Genomic DNA, 26,625 nt, shown 5'->3' on the forward strand with positions numbered 1-26,625 from the left:
CTCTGTATTCCACCAGAATAGAATTAAAATGAAACAATCAAGACGGAATTGTAGTGAATGAATGAAATATTTCAAAGAATAATGGAAATTATGGAAATAATGAAAAATGAAGGGGAAATGTGCTAAACTGTCACGAGAGTACAATTTTATTTATTTACTTGTATTTTAATTTTGAAGTTTTGATTGAGGATCTTTCTCAGACCTAAAACATGAGTTTTTATATTCTTATATATATATATATATAGTATCACCCATCTGACCAGTAATAGAGGGTCATTTAATATCAGTGTTCATAAAGTCATGTTCTAGTTTGACCCTCGTCCAGACTAGATTATGAAAAGCATCTTCCGCCGCTGGTTTGAAGCTCAGATTGCTGTCTGCGTCGCTCTGAAGCGCTGAATGGACGTGTGATGATGCAGATCTCGGTCGGGGGGCTTCAGACGGGCGGCTCCTCGCTGATGGTGGGCAGGCTGGGAGTGACGGGCGAGTTCTGAGCCTCTCTGTGGACGCTGATGCTGGAGATGGACCAGACGTCGCTCAGCTCTGCCGAGAGTAATGAGAGTGATGGAGGGTCAGGAGAACATGCAGGAGGAGCTCGGGTCAAAGAACAGAGGGACCTCAGATGCATCACACCACAAACATCACGGCCTTCTGGCATCTGACTACTGATTCCCATACTTCACCTTTGCCCAGGGGAATTAGGTCAGGAATATTCAAACCCTTCTGACCATAGAGATTTTAAGTCTATAATGTCTATAAAGTCATGTATGTATTTCTATAAGTTAAATCACAGATTTGCATGTTAATGGTTTTCTGATGCTGGTTAATGGAGGGCTGGTCATTACACTTACATGTTGCTCTTTTGTAAGTTTTCATTGCTTCTTTTGTCCTCATTTGTAAGTCGCTTTGGATAAAAGCGTCTGCTAAATGACTAAATGTAAAGGTCACATGACATGCAGGTAAACAAAATTAATTTCAGTCTTTATTTTGATTATTTTCATTTTAAAACTATTTATTTTTAATTTCACATTTTCATGAGTAAATAGAGAGAGGGGGGGGGGGTATATTTGTAGCAATAGCCAAAAATACATAGTATGGTTCAAAATTATACATTTTTCTTTTATGCCAAAAATCATTAGGATATTAAGTAAAGATCATGTTCCATGAAGATATTTTGTAAGTTTCCTACCGTAAATATATCATACATTAATTTTTGATTAGTAATATGCATTGCTAAGTTCTTCATTTGAACAACTTTAAAGATGATTTTCTCAATATTTAGATTTTTTTGCACCCTCAGATTCCAGATTTTCAAATAGTTGTATCTCAGACAAATATTGTCCTCCTAACAAACCATACATCAATGAAGAGATTATTTATTCAGCTTTCAGATGATGCAAATATCTAAAATTTGAAAAATGTACCCTTATGACATGGTTTTGTGGTCCAGGGTCACGCACACACACACACACACACACACACACACACACACACACACACACACACACACACACACACACACACACACATATATATACATATATATATATATATGTGTGTGTGTGTGTGTACTTTACATCATTTAATACATAATACAGAATTTCATCAACATATATAATGTGCCATAACACACAAAAATTGCTTACTGTGTTCAGAACACAAAAGTATTTTGCATATTATGTACGGCTTACTCTATTTTACAAAATATATTTCAAAATATGCACTAAATATTTAAAAATATAGTAAGCCACTAATATGACCTTTTTATGACCAACTATAACTATATAAATACAGTTCCTTTGCATTTTACCTGCATTTTTGTTGTATGTGGATTAAATGTTTGGATGCGGTCGAGTGCATTACATCATGAGTACAGTATCACACTTACTGTACTGTGCTGTAAACTGCAGATTTGGCAGCAGTGTGACAGTCTGCCGTTCTGAAAATAGCCAGCGATCTGGATGCCACATGCAGCATGACACGCCAAACACATGAGCAACCAAAGACTCACAGCCAAAAGTCAAACTTACCCGTCCTGAACTTGCTGTACGGCCCGGTCTCATTCACCTGTCTGCTGCCCGACCAGAACGGCAAACCTCGCTCACGCCACCTGCAGGAGGAAACATGTATCATATAACTACAACAAACATGCAGCAGGTTCACGAGGTTTCAAGCCTTCGACTCAGTGGTGTAGCAAGTCAGTCCTGGGCCCATATGCAAAAAAAATGATAGTTATTTTTAAAGTGGACACCAATTTAGTTAACTCAACTGGTTGTCTTTTCTGAGGCAAATAGATGTTTTATTGGCTTGCAAATAATATTTAACATTTTCAAGTTTCAATTCATTATTAGTATTGCTCCATCCACCTGATAATCACAGTAAGCTTTGTGCTTTGTTATTTTTAAAATAACAGTCTCAGCCTTTAAATTCTGTCAATTTTATCATGAAAAGCAAACAGTAATGCGTTTGTACACTCTGTCATGTGGCGTGAGATCACTGTATTCTCCTCATTTCAAGCAGAATCAATCATCTCTTGCTCTTTCTACTTGTTACAGTAAAAAAAGAGCAGAGCAATTTAATAAAAAGTCAATGTCAATAAATCATCAGAACAGTAATAACATAACATTTACCTCAGAAAAGCCAACAATATAAGACTTTTTTTGCAGAGTACTGTATGTGAAATTTTATTCGCGCAGTATAACACAACTTTATTCTTGCAGTTTTGACTTTGTTGTAAAATATAATGAATTTAATCTCATAGTGTTTATTTATTTATTAACTTGACACTGTATTAACTAAACTACTGCATGCAAACACAATCTTGACACTGGCCCAAAATGCACACAAACACAAAAAATTAAAATTATGCAGTTTTTTTTTTAACCTAGCTAGCTACCATCAACACAAAGTTTTTTTTAAATTAAAGAATTATTTTATAAGGCCACGGTGATGCAGTGTTTGCATGCAGTTTAAAAAATGATGCAGTTCTACAACAGCAATATTGCAAATGCACACAAGAAATTATGGAGCCATGCACACTGGATATGATGCAAATAATATGCTTTTTAATTCACTGCACATAACATATTAGAATATTCAGATTAACCTAACAAACTATGATTTGGGACATCCTGCAATTGATGCAGTTCTAATCGTGCATACTATATTTAAATAGACATTATGCAATTTAGATCTGGAAGGTCTTCAGAAATCCCTGAACGTGTGATGCATGTGCGTTTGATTAGGTTTAGCGCTGGTTAGTTGAACAGAACTCACCAGTGGAAGATGAAAATAGCAGCGATGAGGAAAGCAGACATGATGTCAGTCAGGATCCACATCAGACTGTATTCATCAGGAGTCTGCGTGAGAAGGAGAGAAGCGTGATTGTCTGACACACGTCGCTCAGTCACAGGGTTTGAGGTTTGAGATCTGTGCTCACCATGAGGAACAAGGGCCGCTGCAGCGTCGTGAGGATGTGCAGAGCGTTCGTCGTGACAGAATGAACCCCAGCGCACCACGCCAGAGAATACAACCACGGCTGGCTGATCACATACAGGTTAGTGCTGATGTTCACGGAGGCATACTTTCTGAAATCACAGACACGTTCAGGAGAGACATTATTGAGCTGCCAGAGACATTATGAAGTTTCACAATCTTTAATTGTATATTTATATACTCAGCAATGAGTTACAAGACTTCAATAAAGACAAGTTTCTACTTTGAAGGAGTTATTTGTATCTTCCTGGTAAAAATGTGGCTTTGTTTTACAATGCCAGTTAATTAAAAAAAGAGAGAATCAACATTTTTTCAAAGGAGAGGAATATATATATTAATGTTAACAACATCAGCATTATGTGAATATAGTGTGTATAAGCGAGTGCATTTCAATTTCTGCACAATCTCTATTGTCATACCACTCGAATTTCATATTAAGAAATTATTTTAACCCAAAAGTTATATTATTCTTCCTTAAAACTGGTTTGTGTTATCCCACGTAGGCTATCTGTAATCAGATACACATTTAAAACTGGAATATAATCTAATTTCAGTCACATGTGTTTCATAAAACATAATACTTTCTGGATTACAATCCACTATCAAAATTTCAATTTTAATTATTCCAGTTGCTGTGAGAAAAGGCTATAAATGATCCTCCACCTGCAGGATCCTCACATGCGATATAGTGCACTAGTCAGGGAAACTTCTTTATGCTTACAGACGTGACATAATGACGCAGAAGCATGCTCGAATACCCGCAAATTCCTACCAGTAACACTCAAATTAGAAAACATAATTATAAGCTAACCGTTGTGAATCAGGCTAGAGTAAGGCAATTGTTTTGAACCCTGGCTGGTTATGTACTTCCTCAAAAACCCAAAAAGTTACGGACTGCATTTAGTGCTCGATCGGCACGTGGACTTAATCGCATTAGAGATTAGACCGGAAAAACTGGACATCACGTTGGTTTCATATGGATTACTTTAACAGAGGACGTGACTTACTTTGTTTAAAAGTAGACATTCAAGCTTTCTATACATATATTTCTCATGTCTTTGAGGCAAGTATTCATGGAGATTCAGATTGTTTTATTTACGTGTCTGTGAAGAGAAGTGACAGAGACCGAGACGGCAGAGAGCGCAACCTGTAAACCTCCTACAAATTACAAAACCACACCTTTACGATACCATTACGACAATACACTATACATAAAAAAATTTATGTCACGATTATGTGCATCAAATAATAGTTTTTGTTTACATAATATATGTTTGTGTACTGTGTATATTAATTATGCATATATAAATACAGACTTACAGTATATATTTACATATTTATATTATTTATATATTTATATTCTTATATTTCATGTTATATATATAAATATATTTAATATATATAAATAACATTTTTCATAAATATATACATGCATGTGTTTGTATTTATATATACAAACACATGCATGTATATATTTATGAAAAATATACATGCATGTGTTTGTATATATATAATAAATATGCATAGTACACACACATATATATTGTGTAAACAAAAACAGTTTGAAACGATACCTTTACGATACGATACATAAAAAAAATATTTTTAATTCTTTTCGCGGTCATCAAGAAAATAAGAGACAGACCGCACCAGTGTGGGCTTCGACCCCAGAGGGTTAAAATACAAAAAAGTGCTCTGACCAGACGCAGCAATTGCTGACCATCAGCCGCACCTGATCTGCTCCTGTGACATGTAGCTGTAGTGCAGGTTGAGTCGGACGATGTGCTCCTCCTGCAGCTCCTCGATGGAGGCGTGATCTCCAGACGTCTGCTGCAGCTCCGGGTCCAGCTCCTGCACCAGACTCCTCTGATCGGCCGGAAGCCACAACACCTACCAGAAAACACCTCTTCAGCCATCCTTTCTTCATTTTTACACAACCGTTTCAAACAGGAACAGCAAAATACCTTGAGGTTATTATAATTATCATGGCCAGTGTCGGGGAAAGTTACTATTAAAAGTGATGCATTACAGTATTGCATTACTCCCTAAAAAAGTAACTAATTAGTTTACTTAGTAATGGAAAGTAATACGTTATGTTACTTTTGAATTACTGTTTAAATCTGGACAGGGCCTGCTTGTTTGCTTGTTACAAATGTAAAAGCCCTTTCACAACAAAAATTAAATGAAAATGCCTCAGTCTGAAGGAAATGTAAAATCACGTTTGTACAGTAGAGGGCGCACAAAAAACAAAAAGAATAAAAAACATGACAAAAAAGAAAAAAACTAAACACTAATACAGAAATAACAAAAATGAAGTGTCATTTTTGCTCAGTATCATAAAATGTAATAATAAATTGTATTTATTATATTCAATAATTCTATTGCATTTGACTGTTCTATTCATTTTGAGGAATACTGAATGTGTTTTTGTGCAGGTGAGATGATTAAATGCATGTTGTTCGTATTTAGTCTAGAACTACAGTAAGATCATGTCTCTACACTTACACCTGATTTCTGTCACCATGGCAACATGAGAGCTGTCAGTCAATACATGGAAACAAAGTAACTGGTGTTACTTATTTGAAAAAGTTACTTAGATATTTTATTGTAAATTAAAAAGTAATGCATTACTTTACTATTTGGGGAAAAAAAGTAACCCAATTGTGTAACTTGTGTTATTTGACATGTGTTACCCCCAACAGTGATTATAGCTAGAAGAAAGCGTCCAGCTGGGGCTGATGAACTACCTGGCTGGAGTTAATGAAGGACTCGTTGTGAATGACCTCCAGCGTGCGTGTGATCCACGAGTCTCTGTACGGATGTCCTCGAGGGGGGCGTCTCAGGTCAAAGATCACCAGCCTCTCGTGCTCAGCAGCCAGATTCAAGAAGTCCTTCAGGCTGGGGACCGTCTGGTTCTGGACCCGAACCCTCTCGTCTGCATCAAGAGACGAGACTGTGCCGAAAGGATCCCTCTGAGAGAGAGAGAGAGAGAGAGAGAGAGACAGAGAGAGAGAGACAGAGAGAGAGGAAGAGAGAGAGAGAGAGACAGAGAGAGAGAGAATTTTGAATTAAAAAACCCTCCTATTCACAACACACTCCTCCAACACAGTGAAAAACAACAAAAACACAATGTAAAGATCAATTCACTCTTAAAAACAGAGCATCATTACAACACCAAATACATTCAAAAGTGACAAAATCATCAACAGACTTATAATAAAGAAAATCAACCATAACTGTTGATTTCACCAAATTAGAAAACACCACTATGTTCTGATTTACATTTTGCACTGTCTTTTTCCTGCTTGTACAAATGGCCAGTTTTACTTGGCCTAAAACAAAATTCAGAAGTTGACAAACAAATATTTTTTTTCCTTACATATTTGAACCCCAAAATAAATGTCTCCAGAGAAAAGTTCTCATGACAACTCCTCAAAACATTACTTACAACTAGAAATAAAGGTTGCAATCTACAACAGTTCGTAAAAGCATGAAAGATGGTTTCTCTATAGAGCAAAAAAGACTCTATATAGAAGCAACCTCAGGGTTTAAAACTGAAATAAAAGCATTAACCGTGACAGCACCATGAAGAATTCTCCATCGTAAATCACCTGTTTTCTTGGTCAGCGGTGGTTTATATAAGGATCTACATTCACGTTTTGTGCTTTCATCCAGATATTTTTCTTTTTTTCCATTTAAAACTTTTTTGCTAAAAACCAAAACACAAGACCTGTACAAAGATACTGTAATATGTCTTGATTTTTTTTAATTAGTTAAAATAATAAAATTATGCTAAAAAAATGTATATTTAACAGTACAGTTTATGTCTTAATTTTTATAATCACAGTTAAAAATAAATATAATAATAATAATAATAATAATAATAATAATAATAATAATATAAATGCCTAAAATAATTACAGTACAATTTTAGATTACAACAGTAATATATTTCTTGATTTTATAATTATAGTTTAATAATAATAGTTATCTTAAAATTTTGTAATTTTAAATCTAAAGGGAAACTGAAGGGTTTTCGGTTGATAAAACCCGTCTGACAACATTTGTATAAATCCTTTATAAGATCCATTATTTTAGGAGCTCAAAGATAACAAACAGTAAACCTTTCAACTACAATTCACAAGCCTTTTACTTCATCAAAGCCCTAACCCCTGCGATGAACTTTAAACTTCAGTCAAAAGCCTAATTCCAGCCAGAATCCTTTAATCCCAGCTGATACCCGGCAGGGATTTCAGACGGATCCTCAGGTTTATCAAGAGGACAAGAATACACACATATGGATGTGCTCTGCATTATTTTTAAAACAGAATGATGGGTTCTCTTATAAACCATAATGGGTTTCTGTTTCAAGTCCATTCTGTTTGCTTTCAGATAAAATGGATTCTATTATGTATAAGAGAACAATATGTGGCTGGAAAGAATATCACAACATATTATAATACCCAGCTTTGAAGTAAATCAAATAATTATCCTTTCTCTAATTATTATTTGATAGCACTATATTTTTAAAAAAATACACTACAAATGCAAACTAGCCGAGAATGTAACTGGATGACTCTTGAAAGCAGGCAGTACTCAGTCAGCTAGTACTGAATAATGCACAAAGCCATCAATATTTTCATGTAGCTGCTAGATGATGAACAGGACCCTGAGGTTCTGGATCATTACCTGAAGAAACCAGGATCCGGCGCTGAGCATCTCCAGCTCTGGCCAGGTGAACATAGCCGCCGGTGCGTCCGTCCGGTTGGGAAACACTTGGTGAACGTTGGTCGTCCTCCTCAGGGTGCTGTCATGCATCAGGAACGGGACGCCGTCATAACTGCAGAGAGGAGCATCGTGTGAATCTTCATGCATTTTCAAAGAGCATGCAGATGTTTCTGCATGCTATGAAATCCAATTCAGTTTCAGAACATGCAAAAATTATGATTTTATGTTATTTAATTAAGAAAACTATTGTTTAACAATACTAACTTGCATAATTATGGAAAAGTATTTCATGGGCCTGAAAAATGTGCACTATACTGTATATAAGAAAGGTCTAAAATGCTGTTAAAGAAACCAACATTCACAAAAACACAAAATCTCTCATTTTATACTTACATAGGAAACATATCACTTCATGTTCACCTGATTAAACGAATAGCCTAAATCTGTCACTTGACAAATGGTAAGTTGGTCAAACACAAAGTGAGGTGTTTAAATTAGTTATTTTTATATTTTTTTCTTTCATTTTTATTTTAGTTAGTTGCATTAGTTCCCTTGTAAAAAAGAAAAAAAAGTAATATTTAAAATACATTTGTTTCATACTGCGTATAAATCAAATCTATTAACATATTTACTGACATATCGCTCAAGACTTACTGATAAAAAAAATATAATTAAACTATATCTGGAGTACTAGTGCACAATGCACATTCCTTTATATACTTATATATATATATATATATATATATATATATATATATATATATATATATATATACACATTTCTTAGCTAGCTGGTATGAGTTTTAATTAAATTTATTATTTCAAGTAACAATGTTTGGTTTTAGGCATCTATAATAACCCTGGTTGCAATGCATTATGGGATTGCATTTTCTGTGAAGGATGCTGCCTTAAAAATAGGCCAGAATGAAGTATTCTATAAAGCAGCGTTATATAGAGTTATAAATTATTTTTGCATTTCACAGTCAGGTCTTAAACACAAAATTGCAGTATGCATCACGGAAGTGACAGAAGACTGTGCATATTACTTTCACATGCATGCATTTTGCAGATGCTCCTATCCAAAGAAATATAGATTGCATTCAAGGTATACATTTTATTAATGCATGTATTGGCATTGTAAGCGGCATGCTTTACTGTTTGAACTAGAGGAACGCCTATGAATGCATGCACTGCTGCTGCCTTAGCAGCCATAAAGGAAGCATATTTTATTGCTTTAAAATGCTTTCATGCAAATGCAGTGAGTAGGAACGGTTGAAGACACTCACCTGATTATGACGTCCGTCTCCAGTCCCTCTCCTCCCGCTTCTACAGCCTTCTCAAAGGACATCAGGGTGTTTTCTGGTGCGAGCTGTTCGAAATTAAACAACAGTTCAAAACAACAACCAGTTGTAATTGTATTTAAACGTCTAATGTTTTCATTAAAAGTCAAAGAAACAATGCAAAAAAATAAATAAATACGAATCAGAATGAAACCAAGTCTAGTTTAGTTTTGAAAGTGAAGTCAGACATGGATTTTAAAGGGCATGCTGAAATAACAAACCCACACTGAACGAACACCAGTGGATTCTATATCACACAAATATCATGAGATAAAAATAGCAGACCATGGGGGCTCCTCTGTGGCCGATGAGGGTGGGAGCCGGCCCCAGTGTGCCCTCCTCTTTGATGCAGGGAGAATACATGCCCAGCGGCACCAGATACAGAGCAAAGAGAACCGCCAGGAACAAGCTGAGGAGAGCCACCTGCCTCACTGAAACACACACACACACACACACACACCAATCAGTATGTGTTATATTTTTTAAATAGGCATCTATAATAACCCTGGATGCAATGCATTGTGGGATTGCATTTTTTGTGAAGGATGCATTGAAGGTGTACATTTTATTAGTGCATGCATCGGCAATGCAAGCGGCATGCTTTACTATTAATAAAAACACATCGCACTAAAATTCTGATAAAGCACAAAGTTATTCATCCGGGATGTGCGTCCATAACTACTTCATCAGCGGGGTTTCTTCATTTCAGGCTAGTGGAACAGTTTTGTTTTTGGAGGGTCTTAATGCTGCGGGTGACAATATTGGAACCAATGGTTTAAAGTTTCAGTTTATATGCACAGCTCAGAGAGAGATGCGATGTCTTTGAGAGAAGGAGTCGGGACAAAGGGCCGGTCTCTGGATGGAGGCGAGGATCCTCATGCCTTCATTAAGAGCGGCGAGAGACGTGACTCAAAACAACAACACGACCAAGTGCTGCATCATCCTCGCTTTTTAGCACAGTCTTACAACACGGTGACGAGGACAGACGCAACAGCTGTGTGAACAAAGTCACTGATAAAAACACAATGACGCAATTTCCATTCACCTGAGCGCAGAGTGATGATGTATGGTACTGAATAACCTGGCCATTCACTAACATGGTTTTTGTTGTTTACAAATTCTACTACCCCAAGTTTAAAGAGCACACCTTTAGCTTTGAAGTTATTTGAAAAACCTGTGGTGTTTTGCTGAAAAATCCTATATAAAATGTCCTTTTAAACACTAAACTAAAACTGTTTAAAAAATTTAAACAAAGTTGAAAATAAAAATATATAAATAAAAATAATAAAAATGTTGTCTTGGCAACTAACTACATTAAGTAGAAGTGATGAAAAAATTAAATAATTGAAATTATATACATATATATATATATATATATATATATATATAAATTATAGGCAGTAAAAGTTAAATTAATTAATTTGAAGTAATTTTCCGTATTGGTTTTTTTTTTCTCATATTTTGAATTACGTAATGCATCGCGCTGTGTTTTAGGGTTAAAAGAAAAGGAAAATTTCATCCATTTTCTCTGTTTATTTTTTTATTTTTATTTTTTTCAGTTTAAAAAACTAAATCTGGAGGAAAAAAAAAAAAAAAGTAAATAGAACAAACAAAAAAGACAAGCACATAAAAACACCTTAAATTAAAATAAAAGCTGAAAATCATATATATATATATATATATATATATATATATATATATATATATATATATATATATTATATATATTATAATATATTGAATATTAGTTCTTCCTAAAAGGTATGATTAAATCGATCATCCTGAAATATTTTTTTTTTATCAAATTGGAAATGCTCTGAAGTTAGCAAAAAAGTCTGAAATTACTCTCAGCTCCTTTAAATATATGAATGGAGAAAATATAGTATATTGATTTGGTGTGCTGCAAAACAAAAAACAGAAATGGAGCATCTGTCAGCTAAAAGCATGTATATTGCATCAAACTGTGCAACACTGGACACTGTTCTGAGACCAGCAGCTGCGGACCCAGAACCACCGTTCTTATTGAAAACAACTAGATGTTTGCTGGCTGAAATAGGATATGACCAGAATCACTATGCAGTTTCATTTGTTGCCAGCAGTGGACAGGATCACGTACCTCTCTTGTTCATGCGAAAGAAATGTAAGGCTATTGGCCAGGACAGAAATGTCATTAGAGAAACTCCGCCCACGTGGAGAAACGGCGCTGTGACCTGCAGGACACAAACACAAACACTTTACAGGAACTGCCGTTGAGGTAAAGTGGAAAGACTGTCAGTGACTCACCTGAAAAGAAAGGAGCAGCGTCGTCCATTCTTTGCTCCATAAGTCAGAGAGCACAGCTGTGGCACTGATCGAGAAGCTGAGGGTCACCAGGATCCCAATCTGTGCAAAAAATACTAATTATAGCAGTGCTGCATTTTAGCTTCACTTCAGACTTTAGACTACAATTTCAATGAGTTTCATGCTTACATTTTCTGTTTCTATTTTAGTTCTAGTTAAAAGTGAGGACACACTAAATAAAGAAAATCTGAAAATATTTAAAAATGATTTAATTTAAATTGAAAATAAATTAGACAAAAACTACAGTGAATGCATACAATTTTTCTTTCAATAAGAGCAAACTTCATATATAAATATATATATATATATATTTATATATATATATATACACAGTACCACTAACAAAAACACAAACACACACACATACACTTTCAAATATAATGGAGTTGACATGTCAATTATTTTAAATTCTAAATATTTAAAAAATTAAATGTACAGTAGTAGTTCACACTGTAGTAGTTAAGTTTATGTCGTGTTTTATTTTTTATTATTTCTATTTTTAATACGTCTATATAGCTGTTAGTCATTTTCATTTTTAGTTATATTGTTATTTTATTATATCGAGATGTTTATGAAATAAAAATGAGAAATGTTGCTAAGGCAACTAGCTGAAATAAAAAAAGTCTAGTTTTATATATTTTTAAATATATTTTATTTTTATATGTTTATTAGTTGTTGTTGTTGTTGTTTTTACCATAATCCTGCAGTGTTAACTAAAACTGTCTGAAACTATTAACTAAATTGTTGTTGAATGAAATAAAGCAGAAATAAAATAAAAAATTTAATAAAAATGAAGCTTAAACTTAAAAACCTGTTTTGGCAATGAACTAAAATAATAAGTACAAAAATGTTTGAAAAATAAAACTAAAATTAAAAAAATCTCCTAAAAATGACAAAAGCAAACAGAAAAATTTCTAAAATGAACATTCAAATAAAAATAATTTAAAATATTTAAAACACAATCCTATAATAACAATAATATCTTGTTTTCCTTAAATATATATATATATATATAGGCTAATGTTGGAGCATAAAAACACAACAACAACATTTGTGTTAGGAGCGAATAAAATACAATTTCTATTAATTACAGCAGCCCCCGAAATTACACTTTAAACTGACATATATTAAGCGAAGCTTTATTCAACATTAAACACTTATCATCATAAATGATTTAATCTTAGGTTCAACACAATCTGTGAATCATCTGAAGCTGTTTCTCTGGTAACACAGATATGGGATGAATACAGATGTGCGAGACGATGAACGATGAAGAGACGCTTCTTTGATCACCTTGTGGCTCCAGTGGAGGTAAAGCCTCTGTCCTTCAGAGAGAAGGCACACGGCCAGGACCTGCACAACATCAACACAACATCAGCATCAGGAGATAGCCATACTAAATCTGCTGCAGTTCTCTGTTCTCACCAGCAGGAGGGCGATGTACGTGAAGAGGGCCACAGCGAGCACCAGCAACACCACAGACCACGGGAACCAGAAGCCCAGCTTCCCGAAGTTAAACCTGCAGAAATACAGCACAGCCTTTAAGAACCAATAGACTTTATAGCATTTTTGTTTTGGGAATATCAAATCAATCAATGAATCCATCCAACCAAGGTCTTTTTCAGGGATTGGAGGCATTCGTATATGAATATTTCATTTAAAACTTTAATAAATATGAAAATAATGGAATGATAAGAACGGTCAAGGTCATGGGTTTGTTTAATGCTAAATGTATGATAAAACCATCTGCCAAAATGCCTTTCAATTGTGTTGATTTTTATGCACACCATTAAATAAAGATCAAACTATTATTTTTAAAGGTCAATGTGACATCAAAAACCATTTGCTAAATAATAAATGCAACTGGTTAAAAGTCCAGGGGCAGATGACAAAGAAAATTCAGAAAATATTTTGAGAATAATTACAGTGAATGCATGACCTTTTACTTTCAATAAAAGCAAAATTCCTTTTTTTTTATCTTATATAAGTTATTCAAATATAATGGAGATGAACAGGGACATGTAAACTCTTGATATTCTGATTTAAAATTTAAAATAAAATGAACATTGTTTTTTAAAAGTTATCTATGCATTATATGTAAAATCAATCAAGTAATGTAACTACATAATTAATTAACAAGTCATATGGACACACAAAATAAAAAATCTGAAAATATAAAAATATAAAAAATTCCTGAAAGATGAACTACAGTGAATGCATTACATTTTATTTATGTAATATTTAATTTTATATAACCCATTCGAATATGGACATGCAAACTCCTGATATTCTGATGAAAAATATTAAAAAATAAATTAAACAGTATGTTTAATTCAAGGAATTAAATTATATAATTAATTAGCCAGAGACACACACAGTTTAATTTTTTTTTTACATATTTCGAAAAAAAAAAAAAAAAAAAACAGTGAATGCATGACATTTTACTTTCAATAGAAGTATTTATTTATTTATTTTTAATTTTATATGACCCATTAAAATATAATGGAGATGAATAGGAATGTGCAAATGTCTGATATTCTGATAAAAAATAATTAAAAATAAAACATATGGAGTAGTTTATCTATTCCTTATATCTGTCAAATTAATCAAGAAAAGTAATTATATAATTAAGAAGCCATAGGGACATACAAAACAAAAACATAATTATATTTAAAAAACATTAAATGTACATTGCTTAAGTAAAATGCAATTTTTTAATGGTTTTTCTATGCCTTATATAATCAAATCAACCATGTGATGTATAAAAAACAAAAATATAGTGAATGCATAAAAATTGATAACAAAAAAAATTAAAAATACAAAAATATATATAAATCATGCTATTTTACTTTGAATAAGAACAAAATAGTTTATATATATATATATATATATATATATATATATATATATTTTTTTTTTAGTTTATATAACCCATTCAAATATAATGGAAATGAACAGGGACATGCACTTTTTTTTTATTTTATATAACCCATTCAAATATAATGGAAATGAACAGGGACATGGACATTTAAAAAAAACAAAATGTACAATATGTTTTTTTTCTATGCCTTAATCATGTATTGTAGTTATATAATTAACAAGCAATAGGGACACACACACACACACACACACAAAAAAAATAATAATAATTAAAAAATTAAATGCACATTGCATAAGTAAAATGCAATTTTTTAAAGGTTTTTCTATGCCTTATATAATCAAATCAACCATGTGATATATAATTAAGCCATAGGGACACAAAATTAAAAATGGACAAAACTATAGTGAATGCAGGCTATTTTACTTTGAATAAGAACAAAATAGTTTTTTTCAAGTTTATATAACCCATTCAAATGTAATGGAAATGAACAGGGACATGCACATTTAAAAAAAAAAAAAAATTTACAGTATGTTTTTTTTTCTATGCCTTAATCATGTATTATAATTATATAATTCAGAAGCCATAGGGACACACAAACTGCACAATTTTCAGTGAATGACAGTATGTAAATCCATCTGTGACCGTCCCGAGACACTCACCAGTCAAAGTCGTTGTAGTCATTCTGCGCCTCACTCCAGAAGTACAGGAATATCAGGGTCAGGAAAAACGTTACGGTGAGCAGAACGAAACTAGTGCACTCCAACTGTAAAACAGAGCCATCATGAGCCGTGAGAACACCCACAATGCACCGCAATCACTCAACACAGCGGGCCGAGTCAGAAATACAGGAGGAGGATGAAACATGAGGCGAATACTAACTTTGCAATTCAAAGAGTTGATTAGGAGCCGTCCAGCGCAGCAATCATACAGTGAGTCATCAGACGCTTTTAAATGACTCAATGAATGATGCTTTCTGAGTCAGAGCGCAAACCGCAGCACACTCAGACAATGTTTATGACTCCGAGGGGAGCTTGTTTATCGGCACTGAACACAGCTCTGTTTAGAAGCAGATGAAGAGCCACGCTCGCCGTGTTAAAGAAAACTCATCAGCACATGCAGGAAAAATGCCCTGATAAGTGCTTTCTATTGAGCTGCGTGAGTGGCTTCAGCAGATATTCTCGTGAAGAGGAAATATTCACAGATTTAGAAGAAACAAGCCCCTTGAGAGAGAACAACATGTTGGTACTTCATACAGTACATGTGGTGTACTTTATACCAGCAATGAGTTTATTCATCTTGATGTGAAAGTTATATATAATTTTGCATTTACCGACATAAGCTGCTGTTTTTTCAATGCAGAACAGGAGGTCATGGGTTTATTTTAAATTATTAAATGCATACTTTAAATGCAGTGTAAGCTGCTTTAGATAAAAATGCCTGCTGAAATGCATGAATACAAAACGTCTTTATGTGGTGATTTTTTTTGCTAAATGAATAAAATATAATGGTTAAAAGAGAAAAAGAAACATCAGAAAACTGCAAAAAAATTCTGTATATTTTGGACAAGAACAATGCATGTCATTTTACTTTCAACAAAAGAAAAAATATTTTTTATTTTATATAATGTACGAAAATAATTGGTGACATTCAAATTCTTGATATTCTGATGAAAAACAAATAACGCAGTGCTATTTTAGTCGTTTTATATATATATATATCTCACACATATACACATACTGTATATATAGTAACATATCTAATTAGTTTTTTTCTAAAAGTTTTTTATAAAACAATTTATATAGTTTTATATCGTTAAATAGTTTATGTATAAAAAAAAAGTCTTTAAAAATTAAAGATGTTAAAAATGTGTCTTCCATTATTTCAATTCGCAAAATACTTAAGCTTAATTTCAATAAACAGGTTTTTTAAATAGTTTTAGTTTACAATAATAACTCTAAAACCAACAGAGATATATAATTACTGAGAGATTAAAATAAATGCCGTTTTTTTAAGTTTATCTATGCCTTGCATATTAAATATTTTAGACAAAAAAGTATCAATTACATTTCATTTAACAAAAAGGTTTTTAGTACTTTTAGTTTATGATAATATTGGCATATTATATTGCCAGTATAACAATGTGATAATCTAAAAAGCATAAAAATACTCAGCACACAGAAATATTAGAGGTCCGTTTTCTTAATTTTCTATTAATACTGTTCATTAATGTATGAAATGTTACATTTATATGTATGGGATAGTCCCGCCTTCTAAATTAAAGAGCCAATCACTGATTGGTAGAGTCATTGCATCACAGCAGCGGCCGTTAGAAGCTCCGGTTCCCATAGAAACCTGAGCTAGACCAGTCATAAGTGTGATATAACTGTGCATGCGCAGTGGCCGGTGTAGTCTGAAAAATAAACATTTTAAACGCTATTTGAGCATAAGAAACAGCATTCAAGGGGCAGTTCATTTCAGATTTTGTTGCTATTTCAGATATTTGAAATATGTACTTTAATTGCGAGTTCAGTAAGCAGTTTTTGAGATTTCAGGATTCCCCCATTCATTTATATAGGGCTTTCCTTTGAAAGGGACTTTGTTTAGTCAGCTCGTTGCAATGCATGCTTAAGCATGCCGTCTATGTCAGCTCACTGTGTTGCATGGAAAAACTTGCATGGGAACCATAACTGCAGAAAAGTATAAGCAGGAGTGATTCCAAGCGCCACAATGATCATGTTTCCTCACCCGACTGCAGCAGCATTCCCCCGGCTGGGCTTTGGCGCGCTGGTAGCGTCTCCACTGGCAGCCGTACAGACCGGCCAGACACGAGACAAACGGCTGGTGCTCATAGCGCTGCAGCAGCTGCCGCCGAACCACCTTTAGCTTCCCCAGCTTCAGTCTGGACAGGCTCACCGAGAGCGGCCCATGGATCAGCCGCTCCCCTGCAAGGAGCAGCCCGGAGCAGACGAGGACAGGAACCCAGCAGACGGATCAGGATCTGCCAGAGACAAAGAGAACCAGGCCGTGATTTAATCAACATTATTGCCCAAATACATAGACCTAACCAGGGGTTAAATTGAGATTTGTTATGTGACCTATAGACCTTTTTTTAAGACCAGCATAAATGAATTTAAAAATAAAAAATTAATACCATATGAGCAATGTCTATGGTAACATATTAAACTGTAAAAACATGATTTACAGGTTTTCACAAAAACAAAAAATTATCTAAATGATAAACTTCACATTTCAATCTTTAAACCATTGTTTTAAGAAAAGAGACGAGTCAGATGTATACATTTTTATATTCATGTAAAACAAGAAAGAAATACATAGCCGTTTCCCCAGAAAGTGCTGTAAACAAAGCAGCGCTGTGCTCGTAAACACTACTTTATCAGATATAGTTGAAATGCAATTGAAACTTTCCTGAAGACACTCGGTTCTTTTCAGAGGTATGTACAAAAACACCTGCATCGCATCATTGCTTGAATTAGTAAGAATGAGTAAAGCTTTTAAAACTATAGCCTGTAATGTTGAAAAAGTATGAGGAAAGTACTCTGATGAGTTACCAGGGTAAGCCTAAGTAAATTAAATTTAAATAACAACCATACACAAAAATTAAAAACAAAAACAAAAACAATTCATACATAAATATCACAAGAATATAATTGGTTGCTATAAATAAACTACACAATCTAATTTAAATAAAAAAATGCTCATGCTGCATATGATTAAAATGCAGAGGTCACCTCACAAGCAAAAGCAAAGCCTTAGTTTGTCTATATAATGAGATTCTTTTTATTTGTATTATTAATTTATTTGATTTGAGATTTTTTTTTTACATTTCAATTTAGCTTTATTTGACAATTTCACAAAGAAATGTGCCCCATTTTGTCTGAGAGATTAACAAAACAGCACCTTTTCATTTATAATTTGTCCTAAATCTTATTTTGTTTAAAAAATAATAAAAAATAGGGGACAAAAAACCTACTAAATAGTATAATATTACATATAACATGTCTAATAATAAATATCTAGATGCTAAAATCTACAGATCAAGGTGGGCTATTTCCAGAGCTATAATGTTCAACCAATCAGAAACTATTAAATATTCATGAGCTTTGCATAGTTACACAAACAAATAGACAAGCAGCTGTTGTGTGCTTCATGTGCCTGATCAATGTTATGATAATATATATGAATACTATAATATATAATATTTTATTCCGCAAGGATGCCTTAGTTTGATCAACAGTCACAGTAAAGGCATTGAAAGGCAAGGCAATAATGTTGCAAAGATTTCTATCTTAAACAAATTCTGTGCATTTTAATTTCATCAAAGTATCGTGAAAAACACAAATTTTTTGCATCATGGTTTCGACAAAAATATTGTGCAGCACGACTGTTTTCAACATTGATGATAATCAGAAATGTTTCTTGAGCAGCAAATCATCATATTAGAATGATTTCTGAAGATCATGTGACACTGAAGACTGGAGTAATGATGCTGAAAATTCTGCTTTGATCACAGAAATAAATTAAATTTGAACATATGAAGAATTCATTTGCAAAAATAGATAACGTTTTAACAATTTTCAAAAACCATGTATTTTTCATTGTGCATTCCAATTAATCTCAATTTAAACTGCAGTTGGGTTGTTTTGATTAGGTTAAAAAATAACAACAACAAAAAAATACAGCTAACTATAGAATAAACTCTTCATACATTCACATATAAAACAGCTATTTTAAATTGTAATAATATTTCACATTTTAAACTCTTCATACATTCACATAGAAAACAGCTATTTTTAAATTGTAATAATATTTCACATTTTTCCTGTATTTTTGATCAAATAATGATGCAGCCTTAGAAAGCAGAAGATACTTTTTTTTTTCAAAAACACTGAAAAATCTCACCAATCCCAAACATTTGAGTGGTAGTGAATTGTTATCTTGAACAATATAACCCAGGATGAAAAATCTGAAGTATGAAAAGCACATTGCAAAGTTATTTCACACATTTACTGTCACTCATCCATTTGCATTTCTTGTTCAGAAGCTGCACATTTGCAGGACTCACAGACACAGACTGGACTGTTCATCATCTCTGTACCAGACAGACTGTGTGGTCTGACAGAGGATCTGTGAGAGGAATTCTGCTGAGAATAATGTCCAACCCGTCTCTGATCTCCAGACAGACACATCAGAGCTAAACCGGTTAGAGATGTTATCCAGAACACTCACTGCTCAAGTTCACTCGTGACAAGTCAGATTTATACTGAGAAACTCCATCCAGCACTGTTACATGTAAAAAAAAAAACAAAAAAAAAAAAACTGGTTTATTCAGAGTTTATTCAGAGCATTACAGTTCTGAGCGGCTCCTCACACATGCAGTGAAAGCGTCATGTGTTCACAATCAATAATTAGATCACAAAACAGCATGCTTCGTTCATCTGGGATGTCGTACAAAACACGTCTGAGCATCTGTCCGTGGCCTTCAAGGTTTAATGATCAGAGACATCCTTGAGGGCTTGGGCTTGTGTTGAAGGTCTGCTCTAATGAGAATACCTGCACTTAAGCCCCGCCCTGAGAGGCTGTTGTCATGGCAATGACTGTCCTTGAGTGAAAGTATCCCATCAGAATGTGTAGCTGAGGCGGGAAGCGTTGCATTAGATCGTTTATTGCTTCACTCAACATCACTAATGCAACCTGTCTGAATTTGATCTATCAAACTAAATCGTGGTCTTTTTAATGCAAAACAAGGCAAAAAGTATGTAAACATAAACAGGCTTAGTCAAGAAGCAAATCTGCATGAGATCCTAAGACTTAAAATGTTTATGCACAATCAAGAAAATCAGTTTTTCTTTCAAAGACAAATTACTTGTTGCATCACATCTTATTAAGAAATAAAAGACTCCTCGTTTATCACTTTTATGCACGTCAGGCATAATTTCCGGAATGGTAAAATATGATGTTGTAAAATATCCGTAATACAGATGAGATATCACAGGAAATTGCGTTTCAAATGGTGGGTCACACCATCATTAACTCAGGAAACACACTGAATAAAAGCCACACGCTGACTGAAATCAAATCTATTCTCAGCCAGAAAAACATGACGTAACATTATAAAAACATTGTTGTTTGACTGACAGATATTGCCAACAGCCACTGATTAACTCACTGATGTGGCCATTAATTCAAACAGCAGCCTGTGAGTGGCTGTGCATTTAAAAGCACAATTACAGGCTACAGCAAAAAATAATAATGTCAGAAAGACCACCGGAACGGAAATTAAGAAACGGTTTCTGACGGACTGATATTGTAGTTGCTACTTCCAGTAGACTGATGCAATAGCCAGATACAGACGTGCGCTCTCCCATTATTGTTCAGTGTTGTGCGTTTATGCAAACAAATGTGAGTAATCATGTAAATATTTAATTAACACTTTGTAGTTATAATTGTGAATGTCTGGCGATCTGTGGAATGTTTTTGAGATGTGTAATGATGATCGCGATGTGATCGCGGATAGGCACTAATTCCATAAGCCGCGTTAGTCTGATCACATTGAACTCACACGTGCTGTTGTATTTCATGCTGTGTCATGCCGTGTATTGGAGTTTACTTTGTTATATAATATTCATATATTATCTGATAGTTGAGTATTCATTTGTGATGAGTGATTTAATCAGTTATTGATATTTTGTGAGTTAATTTGCAGTGAATATATACAGATTTTGTATTCATATTGTATTCTTTATCTGTTTCACAGACCACAACGCAATAACCTGTGTCAAATACTGCCATTTGATCCATCACATCTTCAGATGATGTTGTAATGGATATCACTGATTACCTGAAAGTACTATTAAAGAAAAGCTTGAAAGGATTCACATCGACCATGCCTGATTCTCTAACCGGAATCAATGTCCATATTTGTCCGCCAGTAGAACTGGAAATTTAACAAGGTTGACAGAGGTGGTACCCTGCAACAAATTGGTCCTTCGAGCCGGATCCTGGCAACAGCAAACAATATGGACACTGCAGCTAGTGATGCAGCGGAGCCTGTGGTCAGACCCAAGAGACAAAGTAAACCACCTTCACATCTGAGTGACTATGAGGTTGGCTACATACCCCCAGTGGACCCTCCTCCAATCTCTTCTTCTCGCTGTCACAGCCAACATAAGAGCCAATCGAGGAAAACGTCCCACAGTAAAGCCAGCTCTCATTCCAGATGCAGTGGTCATTCCATTATCTCTGGTGTGCAAGCTACTTCTGCACTCACAAGCAGTCAGGCAGCCATGGTGGATGAGAGAATCAAGCAGAGGCAGTATGACAACCTACTTCAGCAGATAGAGGAGGACACGTTGGCAGAAATAGAATATCAGAGACTGCAAACACAAGCTAAAGAGGCTCAACGTGTTCAGGAAGAGGCTCTCATGGCAAAGGAAGCACTAACTAACCAATTAGAACGACAACGTAAGCTAAAAAAGGCAGAGACTGACCTAGAAGTGACCAAACTGGTGAATTCTTTGCTCAGCCAAGACTTGAGTGTGGACGATGCAGGTCCTGAAGGATCTCCAGACACAACCGTGCCACCACCGCAGTTACTTCATGCCAGCCCAGTCCAGTCTCCTGTACCTCAGCAATTTCCCTGCCCCGTATCATCCATGATCCAAGCCACGCAGACTGTATCAGAGGCACAGAGCATAGATCAGTCACTCAAAAATCCTCCATTGACATTACAAGCAACTATGCCCTTACAAGTTCCAGCTTACACCGCACAGTTGTCCGCATGTACAGTCACTCAAACCCAAGGAAGATCACAAGTAGCACATTATGAGGAGAATATGTCACATGTCTTGCAGCAGCCAAGCCCAGTCTCAATACCACTACCTCCATTCAGCCCTGTGCAACAAGCAGCGACTCAGCTTGCGACACCATACACAGGTAGTGTTCTGATATCACAGACTAAACCTCCTGTTGCACCAATTGCATCAACCTCACATGTGAATACACCATTACCAAGGCAGTCAGCCCCTCTTATGAGTCAGAATCAGCCTATTCCAACCACTCATCATAGAGCACCTCTCTTATCTAACACACCCATCTGCCCTCAACCATATTCACCTCTACCTGTTCCTCAAGCTGGTTACATACCCCAACCCGGGACAGAACTTCTGATGGCAGCAGCCTATGGCATTCCTCGCCCCACACTACCAGTGTTTGAGAGTGGCACTGAAAGTGACTTTGCCTTGTTGAAGTTGGCCTTAGATAATCTCTTAAGTCACCATACCCACATCAGCGAGCAGTACAAATATCAAGTGCTGCTGAGTCACCTGAAATTTGCTAGTGCCCAACAACTGGCTAAAGCATATATGCACCACCCACAGCCATACACCACAGCCTTGCAAGCTTTGCAGGAGAAGTATGGCCAGCCCAGGCAGCTTGTGCAATCTGAGTTAGGTGCAATCATGAGTACACCACCCCTTAAAATGGGTGATTCCAATGCATTTGACTCATTCGCCTTATCTGTCCAATCCCTAGTAGGCATGCTGAGAACACTGGAAGGTCAAAATGGGTATGAGCTCATGTGTGGTTCTCACGTAGACCGCCTTCTGAGTAAACTGCCACCTGCTTACCGAGACGGCTTCGTAGAATACTGCCTGAGCCATGGAATTCTACAAACTGGTACAGACAGAACCTATACTCTCCCCGACTTCGCAGCCTGGTTACAAACGAAGTCACAAGCTAAACGTATCTCAAGCCGAGCAGCCGCTGTATTTCAGTCAGACACTACAAAGTCAACTGGGAAGAGTAAATACACTCCATATCATCGAGAGCATTCAACACCTATACTTCTGACATCAGAGAAATCTGTCAAGCCTTCTGCACTGGCACAAGTAAAAGTCATCTCCAAGCCAAAGCCCTATTGTCCTCATTGCGACAACCAAGATCACTATCTTAACTCCTGTGATAAATTCAAAAGGCTGACCACTGCACAGATCATCACCTGGATCGCAGAGGGCAAACGTTGTTGGAAGTGTGGTCGGAATCATTCAGCTGACTCCTGTAACCTCAAGCGACCATGTAAAGTCTGCAAAGAGCTTCACCTTACCGTGCTGCATGACTCGATTAATGACACCTCCAGAGCAGTGCTTATGGTGAGCCTACCATCGACACAGATCTATCTAGATAGACCCAACCGCTCACAGAAAGTCATGCTAAAAGTTGTCAGAGTTCTCTTGCACAATGGTGGCCAAACAATGGAAGATCACGCTGTCTTAGATGACGGCTCTGAAAGAACTATCGTCCTTCCCCAAGTGGTTCGACAGCTCAGGCTAAATGGAGCTCCAGAAGTTCTTCCCTTGCAGACAATCCACCAGAGCCATACCAAACTTGATGGGTCCACAGTAACTTTTGAGGTGTCTTCTCTCACCAAACCTACAGAGAGGTATGTCATTCGAAACGCCTTTACTGCCTCTGGTTTAAGCCTTGCTGAACATACTTACCCTGTGGCAGCACTCCAGAAAGCATATCGCCACTTGAGAGGTCTACCCTTACAGCCAGTTGACAACGTCAAACCCTTACTCCTCATAGGGTCTGATATGCCACACCTCCTGACGCCAGTTCAGCCAGTGCGAAGAGGAGCAGAGAGCAGCCCCATTGCCATATGTACTAAGCTTGGTTGGGTACTGCAAGGCCCAATGTGTCCAATTCAGCCCCCTAAAGGTTTGCAACAATGTTTGCATATTATGACAGCCCCAACACGTGACGAGCTGTATCAGCATGTTGAGCGCTTGTGGCAAGTTGACACTGTTCCATACAATGAAAAGGTGATAACAAGATCGAAACAAGACCAACAGTGCTATAACCTTTTGCAGACTGCCACTGTCAGAGTGAACGTGGATGGTGTCCTGCGGTATGCTACTCCACTGCTGAGGCGCACTCCTATCACTTTGCTTAATGCAGGTATGGAGTCTGTGCTCCCCAGCTTAAGAAACATTGAAAGAAAACTGGCTGAGAATCCTGAGCAAGCACAAGTTTACTGTTCTGAGATTCAAAAGCTTGAATCAGCAGGCTACATTGCTAAGATAGCACCAGATGAGGTAGACAAGTCCACAGAGTCGTGGTTCATTCCCAACCACATAGTGCACCACAATGGAAAGGATCGAATAGTCTACAACTGCTCCTTTCAGTACCATGGTCAGAGCTTGAATGAACAACGCCTGCCAGGGCCAACACTTGGGCCATCTCTGTTGGGTGTGATATTGAGGTTCCGGCAACATGCAGTTGCAGTGAGCGGGGACATAAAAGGCATGTTCCACCAAGTACGTTTATTACCTGGTGACAAATCGGTCCTGCGATTCATCTGGAGGAACATGAACCAGGAAGCTCACCCAGACATTTACGAGTGGCAGGTACTTCCCTTTGGTACGACCTGCAGCCCATGCTGCGCCACTTATGCTCTTCAGTATCATGCCCAAGAATACCGACGACATACCATGGCTGGACTAGTTGACATTGTGGAGACCTCATTCTATGTTGATAACTGCCTTCACAGTACCCCTGATCAAGGTGAGGCCAAGGCCATAATAGATGGATTGCGTCAGTCCTTGCTACAGGGAGGCTTTGAAATCCGACAATGGGCATCCAATGTGCCATCCATTCTCAGGCACCTCCCATCGGAAGCAAGATCAGCTAGTAGTGAGTGCTGGTTGTCTCAGAGTAGCACTGACCTGCAAGAACTTACACTCGGCTTACAATGGAATTGCCTCAACGACACCCTTGGGTATAGAAACCGTGTAGCAGAGCCTGCTCAGCCCACTATGAGGAACCTGTATAAGACTTTGGCAAGCCAATATGACCCCTTGGGGTTCATCCTACCCTTCACCACGAGGGCAAAGACTCTGATCCAGGATCTCTGGAAACACAACCTAAGCTGGGATGACCCTATTGAACCCTTACATCTGCGTGAGAAATGGTCCACATGGATTGCAGGGCTTTCCAGTATCACCAAACTACAATTCCCTCGACCTTATGCTCCTGGCAAATCCGACACTCCATCCACTGTCAGAGAGTTACATGTCTTTTGCGATGCCTCGGAGAGGGTATATGGATCTGTCGCCTACCTTCAGGTCACCGACGAGAGTGATGAAGTCCATGTCACCTTTGTCCTAGCTCGACTAGAGTGGCCCCTCGGAAATGTCTATCTATGCCCCGCCTGGAGTTGTGCGCGGCGCTCTCTGGAGCTCAGATGGCTAAAGTCATACAGACTGAACTTACCATTCCCATACACCAAGTCACATACTGGACTGATTCAACCACAGTGCTGCATTGGTTAAAATCAGAATCTTGCCGATACAAAGTCTTTGTGGGGTCCAGAGTAGCCGAGATCCAGACTTTGACAGACGTTTCCAGATGGAGGTATGTTGACTCTGCTAGAAATCCCGCTGACCACATCACCAGGGGTCTTACCTTAGTGGAACTAGCTTGCCCTCACCAATGGAGATCCGGCCCTTCCTTCCTGACTCAACCACAGAATAAGTGGCCAGCATTACCCAGTGCAGAGTCTGAACCAGACCTGAGTGAGATAAAAAGAGCATCCTTTGTTGGAGCAATCACAGTTGTTCCCAGTCCAGTGCCTTTAGACTTCAGTCAATTCAGAACCTGGAAGGAGCTACTTCAAGCAACTGTGGAGTCCTGTGATGGGGCGGCCAACTCTGACAACTCATCTGAAGCCTCAAGGTATATACAGGCAGAGAAGCTCCTCTTAGCACAGGCACAGCTTGATTCATTTCCAGAAGAATTGCGGTTTGAAAGCTGGACAATTCATCT

General features: G+C 36.5%; 1 protein-coding gene across 1 annotated transcript; it reads right to left on the bottom strand.

Moving 5' to 3' along the window:
* Positions 1-17,775, bottom strand: LOC109066548 (glycerophosphodiester phosphodiesterase domain-containing protein 5-like; the record flags this gene model as incomplete). Its single annotated transcript, XM_042743637.1, has 15 exons — positions 1-543; positions 2,031-2,110; positions 3,277-3,359; positions 3,440-3,587; positions 5,228-5,385; positions 6,243-6,467; positions 8,185-8,335; positions 9,510-9,592; positions 9,849-9,994; positions 11,680-11,773; positions 11,847-11,945; positions 13,197-13,256; positions 13,329-13,422; positions 15,444-15,547; positions 17,530-17,775. Coding segments are annotated over 15 exons (1,878 nt in total), but the record flags the coding sequence as incomplete, so codon positions are not given.
* Positions 17,776-26,625: the final 8,850 nt, after the last annotated feature.

This window comes from Cyprinus carpio, chromosome B18 (assembly GCF_018340385.1).
Source record: "Cyprinus carpio isolate SPL01 chromosome B18, ASM1834038v1, whole genome shotgun sequence".
Classification (NCBI taxonomy): Eukaryota; Metazoa; Chordata; class Actinopteri; order Cypriniformes; family Cyprinidae; genus Cyprinus; species Cyprinus carpio.